At 48.3% G+C, this 9,068-nt stretch overlaps 1 protein-coding gene across 3 annotated transcripts in view; it reads right to left on the bottom strand.

Annotated features, from left to right (window-relative positions):
- Window positions 1–1,949: 1,949 nt before the first annotated feature.
- The window catches only part of Marchf3 (membrane associated ring-CH-type finger 3), a 141,238-nt gene continuing 134,119 nt past the window's right edge, over window positions 1,950–9,068 (bottom strand). For all 3 annotated transcript variants that reach the window (XM_063232429.1, XM_063232428.1, XM_063232430.1), the window contains 2 exons: window positions 8,759–8,968; window positions 1,950–2,852 (listed from right to left, as the gene is read on the bottom strand). In XM_063232429.1, the coding sequence (XP_063088499.1) occupies window positions 2,694–2,852; window positions 8,759–8,968 (369 nt within the window). In that variant the 3' untranslated portion in view covers window positions 1,950–2,693. The remainder of the gene's footprint in view (window positions 2,853–8,758; window positions 8,969–9,068) is intronic.

The following is a 9,068-nucleotide window of genomic DNA, read 5'->3' as shown; positions in this document are numbered from 1 at the left end:
CACGCTGTGCAGGCGAGAGAGCACCGGACTTGTTTTCCATTCCCATGAAAAACAGAATCAGTGCCCAGCGTGGAGTGCAAAAAATCAGAGGGCAGAAATGCAGCAACCCTTAGGACCCTTTGCCTGCTCCACTTCTGACCTTTGAAAAAAACAAAGGGAAATTCCAAGTTAGCAAGGCTGCTGATAACACATACATTGCCTTCATGCCAGTGAGCAAAGCACACAGCCTTGTGCAGGAGGATCCAGCCCTGAGCCTCGAGGCAGGGAGAGAGGAGCAGAGCCCGAGTCGCAGGCTCACCTATCCCTGCATCTCTTGGCTAGGTGTTTTTGTGCCTGTGCTGTAGTTCCCTGGATTCTATGATCTTGAAAGACCTCAGGATTAAGATTAAGGGGATGAGTGACACCCAGGAGATTGTGGATCCCTACATAGACTGTGCTGCTGATGGAGACCACAGTCTCTCAAAGGATGGTGCCAGTTCATGGCCTGGGAAGTGAAGCCTGAAGCAATGCTTGGCTGTGAGGGCTGGGCAGCCCACGGGCCATGTGTGGCCTCCTCTTTTCAGCTTGGCCTGCGCTCCACTCCCAAGGTAGGCATGGGAATCTGGGGTAAAGAGACCCTGTGCAAGCACCCCATTAGGGCTACCTTTCCCAGCACAGGAGGCAGAGACCTGCCTGGGACCTTGACAATGTCATTGTAGTTCATCTCCTGGTCCAAGACAGGAGCAATTCTCTGCAGGCAGCTTCAAACAGGAGCTGATCCCTGAATTTTCCAAAACTCGTGAAAGAAGCAGGGAAGGAAGGAGTGTGGTCCTCTAGTGAGAGCTGTGCTCTTGGGTTGCCAGGTGTCACTGGTTCAACTGGCAGATCAGTGGGCAGGCTGCATAGGCGTGTCATTTATCAAGTATATTACAGGGCTGCAGTTCACAAACTACCAAGTTGTACTCTTTGCTCTGGAAGTTTAATGTGTGACAGCTGCATGCAGCCAGTGGTGTCCAGCATTTTAAAAAGGTCAATTAAGAAACGGTTAATGGTGGTGCAGCTAATGACAGCCCACAGGGGTGAGCAGGGCCACCTAAACAGAAGGACTGAGACGTATATTACTGGAATTGAAGTGTCGAAGTGAAGCGTGGTGGAGAGGAAACCTATTGTCACAAGCCATAAAACATCTTAGTTTGCAGTGGTGAGCAGTACAGCTGTTGCTCCCCCCACGCTCCCCTCCCCCCCGGGGGGTGCGGCCTGTGAACGGGAACAGAGACAGAGGCTCAGCCCCACAAAGGGTCCTCCCACATAGGCTCCTGCAAGCTGCAAGGGACTTATCCCCCCTCTTGGCGGCTGCCCGTGCTTCTGCACTTCTCAGGCTCTTGTTGGGGGTGCGAGGAGGATCTCAGAAGTGGGTCATGTTGTAGAAATCCTTTGTTTTCAGCGCCCCGGAAGCAGGTCCGCTGCTCCTTCAGCGAGCGTGGGTGGCCGCTGGTGTCTTCTCCGGAGCCACCCCCACTGCCGGCTCCAGGCGCACAAAGCGGGCCACGGGCCACCCTGGACGCCGAGAGAACGCAAGGGGGACACGAAGCACCTATGGAGATCTATGCGGGTCTGCCGCAGACCGGGCTCAGCATCAGGAAAGCACTGTGCGGGGCTTATTTAGTATTTTTTAATCAGACAAAGGAGTCTTAGATTAAGTGCAGGGCTTCTAGGACAGGCCCCCACCCGGCATCTACCTGTCAAGCTAGAAATTCAATAGCGCAACGAGAATGCTAATTGATATGCAAAACAGGTCTAGGGTTCCTAGAAATGTCTAATGATCCTCCAGCTCATTACGAATGCAGAATTAAGACGCACTAAATGAGAGGGGAGTGGGAACTGCAGCTTTTCACGTCTCCTTTTTAAAACCTACTTTGGGAAGCTCACAGGTTTTATGATTTAAAAAGAGAGTACTGCAATCAGTAGAGTTTGTCTTTCACACACTGGATATTTATTATTAGAAAATAGCTTTTATCAGCTGTCAGTACCAAACAAGTCGGAGAGAGCGTGCTTCTCACCATAATTTTTCTCTTTAATGATATTTAAATAAACAGCTCACCATGTGGAGAGTCGCCACACCTTTTTCCCTTTAAAAACTGAATAATTAAACGAGGTTTTAGTACAAAACATCCTTCAAATATGACTTACCCTGCAGTCATTATGCTGTTTCCTTGAATAAGGGATATGAAAGAGATGAAAAGACCACTCAAGCCATCAAATTACCCCAGAGAACCCACATTAGAAACAAACTAACCCAAATAAAACCCAGACAAACCAAGAAGCCAGTTTTTACATTGGCTTTTCGATTTTCATTATCATCTAAGTTTAATATATATATTTTTCTTGAAATAGTAAAAAAGGAAGAATTGAGTTGCATTCTTAGCAGGACAACCTTCCTCACATGTTAAAGAGGTGTTCAGAAAATTCCGTACAGTATCTGCTAAATAAACATGTTTGGCAGCTTAGCGAGTATCATGTGACTGCAGCATCCATGATTGGAAGGAAACAGCATCGCTTTCTTCGGGTGGAGTCTGTTGCTCCGGCGCTGTGCTGACGCAGCTCTGGATGTTGTGACCCACAAGACGAGGGAGGGCTCAGGTGGCTCAGTGCATGGCCCCAGTGCAGAAATCTCCAAACCCCAACCACGAATCCACCAAACGGCTGCACCAGCGTCAGACAATTGTCTCCTTTGAGTTCCTCTTGCCCGAGTGGAGGCCCAGCAAGGACTGCTGGTTAGAAGGTACGTTGACAGACTTTGGAATGAGGAGAATCACCCTCTGATTGGTCCTACGCCATTCATTGTACAATCGACAGTGGTACCTAAATGACACCTGGGGGAGGGAGGGGACGAAAAGACGATGTAGGTAGGCAGAAGCAGGTAATCCATTCAAGACATAAAAGTCATTAAAACAGCTTCAGAGGGCCAGCAGCAGGACGCAGGGCGAGAACCCTGGGCGACACTGTGCTGGCCAGCAGCTGAGGTGCTGTGAGGTCAGCATCAGCCCAGGTGCCACAAACATGAACACAGCAGGGCCTGCTTGTTGGTTTATACCACACAGTGGGAAAAATCAGGAGATGAATAGGAAAATGAGGTTCTTTCTGAGTTTGGACATATTTTTGGGTGGTGATGTTTGGGGCCCCAAAATATCCACAGTGAAGAAGGCCAGCTGGGAGCGGACAGAATAAATACACTTCTGGCCTTTGTCTAGTTATGCGAACAGACAGGTATTCTGGGTCTTCATGTGTTTTCCTGCAGGTTAGATACTGTACCACTCAAAGGACTCACTACACTGTGGACACCCTGCAAGGCTGAGCACGCGACTGAGATCTCTGGCCATCGCTGTACTTGTTTTTCTCTCCCCTTGCACTAGGAGCGTCCTGAGAGTAAGGCCGGTTACTCATACATGTGCTGTATTCATTTCTGCATGTCCAGCAAGTATCATAGTGCCTGGCACTTCAGAGTTTGCTGAATGCAAGAATGAATGACTGAATGATTATCCTATGTATTCTGACTGCAATAATGATTAATTTATATAATTAATACCTAACAGTACAAGTAGTGAGTCCTATGGTCAGTTGTGACATCTCTATATGCCAAAAGTGCTTGTTTTTTATGTAAATACATACAACACTCAGTCTCTTTGTTTAGGAGAACGCTCAGGAGAGCTGATAGCCTGCTCAGGAAATTCACAATCTGCACTTTTGAAGATGTCCTTTAAAAACCATGAGGGTACATTACAGTTTGAATACATCCATATATCTAGATCAGTGCTGGAAAGCAAGGTGCCCATGAACTCAGAGTGACCAATCGCCCCTGCTGGGCTATCCAATTGTCTGGAGCAGGTATTCTGCACAGACCCTAGTAAGTGTCCACAGAGGTCAGCAAGTGGGCTGACACAATGCTTTAAGCTCGGTGTTTCTGGAAGAAGAATACAGGTCCTGACCAGAAAGGGCTTGTTATGGCAAGATCATGAAATTCAAGGCCACTCACTCAAATGTCTGAGGCAAAGAAGCACACACCACAGGTTAAGTTCCAGGGAGATCAGGATATGAAAACACAAGACTTTAAACTAACACAGGTGTCTTTCTCCAAAAGGCCCTGAATGTGCCAAAATGGATCAGCTCTACTTTCTTTTCTTTTCTTTCTTTCTTTTAAATCTCGATTCTCTTATATCTATTCTGTCCTACTGCTGCGTGGTGCTACTCAAGAATGTAGGTGAGGCTGGAAAGCCTGCTGCTCAAAGCAGGCAGGGGGTGAAATGTAGACACATACAAATGAGTTTTGGCAACAAAATAAGTCTGGAATCTTGAAATGCTATAGGAGAGCTGGATTTTAAATCAAGAGCCCCTTAAGTGCCTGCTTTGCAAGCAGGCAGTCGTGAGTTCGATCCCCAGTACCGATAAAAAGGAAAAAGACAAAAAAAAAAAAAGACCTAAATCAAGAGCCCCTTCTTCCATTACACTGAGGATCAAAGCACACTTGGCCTTAGCAATCCGAGATGTTGAGGATACAAGAGACCACAGACTAGGGCTGGGATTTAGCTCAGCGGCATAAGCACCTGCCTTGCAAGTGTGCAGTCATGAGTTTGATCCCTGGTACCAATAAAAATGAAGAAGAAAAGAAAAAAAAAGAGAGACCACAGACTCCGGGGCCAGGCCATGGACTAGAAGCCCTGTCCTGGACTTAGCGAGGTTATTGGTCATCAGTGACCTTTAGTTTCCTTATTTATAAAATAGATATTGATATCTAAAATAACAAATTGAAGCAGTACAGTCTTGCACACATGTTCATGCTCCTGGCCTCTTATTTTTCATGCATTAAATATATAAATGCTGGGAAACTGAAAAAAGAGACCGAGCTGTTTCCTTGAAGGCTGTGCTTTCAGTGTGGCCATGGAGCAGCAGCAGGAGGCATCTCCTGGGAACTTGTTAGAATATCAGAATTTTGGAGCCCACCCAGACCTGAGGAATCAGAGAGTGCTGTTTAACAAGATCCCCAGGTGATTCGAATGTACATCCCAGCCTGAGAAGCACTGCTTCAGGAGCGCCAGGCATCAGTGACTTAGCAGGGCTCCCCGTCCCTTGGCCAGGAAAAAGATGTAATCTATATAATTGCTGTTAACTACCAATAAGGAAGCATCCTACCAAGATGATCCCTTGTCAGGGAAAAGGAAAGAAGAGGAGGCCACAGGGCCCCGGAGTAATGTCACCCTGTTTCTGGAGGCTCTGCCTCCTCTCAGTGCGGCATCACAGAAAAGAAGGTTTAATTCAGAGAAGAGGCAGTGAGAAAAAAAACAACATAAGCCTAAAAACTGATACAATAATAATGTTAAGAATTCAGCTAGATCTTGAATTTCTAAAGTTTTAAGGATACAGAAAGAAGAAACGGCTTAGGACAATTATTTTTAAAATATCACTCCTTATGGAATAATTTCTCGAAGCTAATTCATTTATCCATGTAATGGAACTAAACTATCAGGAGGAAGGTCAGTTTACAGTAAGTTGCCTGAATGGGGGAGACAGTATCCATCTCTCCTCCTCAGGAAGGGAATGGAGGCCATGGAGAAGATTTGCTGTGAAGTTGATGCCAGCTTTGAGAAATCTAATTACATCTTTCTGTTTTGCCCTGTCTCTCAGGAAACAATGGCATGACTTACGCAAACAGATGGGCCAGGGCGTGATAAACTGCCTTCTCTGCAACGGTTCTAGCTCAGGCCTCCTGGACGCTGCCACAGAAGAGGACTGTTTTGGAGGACACAGGTGGTGGAGAAATACTGCCCAATGGTGTGGCTGGCTGTAGGCTGCTGGGGTCATGTCTCAGCCACTGCCACGCTCCGAACACACCCTGAACACACCCTTCCACAGCAAGGATTTACAGGATCAGCCGTGGGACTTAAGAGTCCACCTTCCAGCAACTTGGCGATTCACACATTTTGTTTGCATGAGGCACTGGCAAAAGACTTCTCATGCTGAGGCGCTTGAACAGCAGCTTGAGCTGAGGCTGAGACCAGGGCCTTTCAGGGTTTCCATGATTACATGGCCCTCAAATCATTGTGACACAAATGGTGACGTTTCTGGGGGTCCACCTCCGGGGGTGCAAATCACTGAGAGTCGGGCCTCTGGGGTCCCAGGTGAGCTTCTGGAACACACCAGGGTGCAGAGGGGAGGACTCCCTGAGTCTACATCCAGACCAGCTTTCGTGGGAGCACGTTCAAAGGCACTTGGAAACGCGCAGCATGATGCTGAAGTGCTGGGTGGTGAGGTCCTTCCAGGAACTCGCTCCTCCTTGGAGGAGCCAGGCTTGGACTGACACTGTGTTTGTTTATCTAAGACATTTTCACAGCATATTCTCCTTAAGCTTGACAGCTTGTTTACAATGGGTTTCTGCCTAGGGCAGTTTCCAAGTGCTGTCAGCTCCTGAATTACTGCGCTTGCCAGGGCTGCTCAGAACAGCATTTATCTGGGAAGGAATTATTCTACATTCAGCACCCTACTGCTGCGCACACGCCACAGCACTGCTCTTCACAGCCCAAAGGGGAGAAATGCCTTCTTTCCCTCCTGCCACTCTGTGTTTTATAGAGGGCTGCGGAGGGTGGAAGCTGGGGGGCAAGAAGCCACAGAAAGACAACCCAGGGCCACAGCATGGCACTGGGGCCTGGATGTGTGTTCTCAGATACTATTCTAGGTAATCTGCACAACACCGCTGACCCAGAGCTTATCAATGGTTGTCTTCATTTTTTGTATAAGAGGACGGATGAGTAAAAAGGGTAAGTTTTTATGGAACTTACACCTCTAGTCAGATACTGCACTGGCCTAACACGCAGGCCCTGTGGATTCTAAGCACATGTCTCTAACCACACAACCCTGCCTCTTGACAGTATTTCTGGAGTGAAGTATTTTATTTTCCACAAACAGCCTAGTCTAGGTGCCTTTTCCTTCCAAATCTTCTTGTCACCTGGGATGGGAGATGAAACAGGGTCTCACCCATTTTTTTCTAGGTAGCCTCCCTTTTTTCTCCCTTTCTTTCCTGGCTGCTCACCCTTTCTTACTTGTTAGGTAAATGTGTGCTTTGCAAAGCAGGTTTTCAAAGAGACCTTAAATTAATTTCAAAAGCCCAGCATGGAAAGCCTCATCTCTATCCATCCTTCATCATTTGAACTCTTCTAAGAAATCACATACCAGAAAATGTCTAAAAATGGTAAAAACTTAGACCTAGCCAATGTTTCCCTAAGTACTTTCCTATGTATTCTTTCACATTAATCGTGTAACAGCAGGGCGGATGGCAGGTGGCCCTTCCCTGTGTTTCCACTTCCCAGACAGGAGACTGACGCTCAGAGACATGGAGTCACTCCCCAGGGGGGCAGTGGATAGAGTAAATGCAATCAAGCTATTTAACTTCCTGTTCCCACCTTTCTCTCATCACAGTACAAGCTTCTGGATCAGCCTCATTCACAGAGCGAGGACACACTTGGGAAACACAGACTTGTAAAGGAGGCCATGATAGTTCTGTTTGGGGCTTTGTTAGCCTGGGAACACAATATCGAAATTCACCAGGAGAGAGAGAAGTGCTTCACATTAGAATACTGCCAGTCTACCAGTGCTTAAGCCATGCTCTTTCTGAGACTGAAATGTGTGCCATGACTGTGTGAACACTCCCAGGGGAGGGGGGAGACAGAGCTCGTAGAGCCACAGGATGAGTAGAGAGAAATGAACAGGGTCCTGAGAGTGTCAGCTGATGGGACAGGGCTTAGGAGACAGAGGAAGGGAGGAAGTGTGAGGCCTGAAGCAGCTTCCAAACGCTGCCGCTGTGCTGGGGGCTGTCGGGCAGTGCCCTGCACACAGGAAACACCTGCTGAAGAGCAGGGCAGGGTGCTCAGCTCAGCAGCAGCCCGGCACAGGACAGGGATGCCAGCAAGCAGGGCCCGGCTTGGAAGCCATCTTAGGAGACGGTGATGTCTTCCTTCCTCTGCAGCTCCCACAGGGAAGCATAAAGAGAGAGCATTAGCACTTTGTGGGTGCTGCCAGAGGGACCCACGCGATCAACTTGCCGCATGAAGTTAAAAGAATGAAAGAAAAAGATATTTAAAAACTCTTCCTCATGTACAGCAGGAACACTTGTCAGGGAATGGCTTTTCTTTGGTGGCAGCTTCTCAGCTGATAAATAAGTGCTTTTATGGGCAGCAGAGTCAATATTCCAACACACTGAATAATCAGCAGGCAAAGTGCAGCTCCACGTCTGACAAAGACTTGAGGCTGTGTCGGGACATCAGAGGAAAGAGCCAGCAGCGAGGATTCATGATCTGTGCAGGTGACGGCAGCCGCCGCCGCCAAGTGCATCGTTCATAATGTACTACGATCCCCACAAAAGTGAGAAGCAAACAGAAAGAAACTGTCATGGCTCCGAACAGATGGGAGTCCTACACTATGGGAGGAGAGGATCGTCCAGGGTATATGCCACTGGCAGACACTCGGAAGAGCTGAGCTTTCCCTTTATTTGATCTTTACTTTCTTGCAGCGTTCTGTCTCTGTCTCTGTCTCTCTCATTACACACACACACACACACACACACACACACACACACACACAGACTCCAAGTCGCTCAACCTCGCCAGCCTTTGAAGGTCTACTTCCTTTCTACGGGGCAGGTGAGACGCACTGCTGACATGGGGCGAGGCTCTGCCTGCCGTGAGTCTGCCAGTGCCAGCTGGCTTCCGCCCCGGCCACAGACCATACTTACCAGTGTCCAAAAGAGGTAAATAGTGAAGAGTGCGACAGTGAGTGCAATCAGGCCGACGGCTTCGAGCCGACTGCTAAAGTGCAGGTGGTCCACGGCGCCCCGCAGGCACAGCCAGCCCGAGATGGTGGCCAGGGGCGTTATGAACAGGAAGCACACCATGTCTCCAAACAGAGTCCGCTTCTCGTGCTGGGGACCAGGGTTTCTGAGCCACTGCCAGGAAAGGGGAGACAGAAATGCAAAGGAGAAGAATAAATGCCAGTGTGGAGTGAAGACACCCGGCTCTGCCGTTACCTTTGTCCGAAGAATCTGG

The sequence above is a fragment of the Cavia porcellus genome, unplaced genomic scaffold (genome assembly GCF_034190915.1).
Source record: "Cavia porcellus strain 051 isolate PalLab524CR breed Dunkin Hartley unplaced genomic scaffold, mCavPor4.1 scaffold_21, whole genome shotgun sequence".
Classification (NCBI taxonomy): domain Eukaryota; kingdom Metazoa; phylum Chordata; class Mammalia; order Rodentia; family Caviidae; genus Cavia; species Cavia porcellus.
Note: the sequence above shows the minus strand (reverse complement) of the source record. Positions and strands in the feature narration are given on the sequence as shown.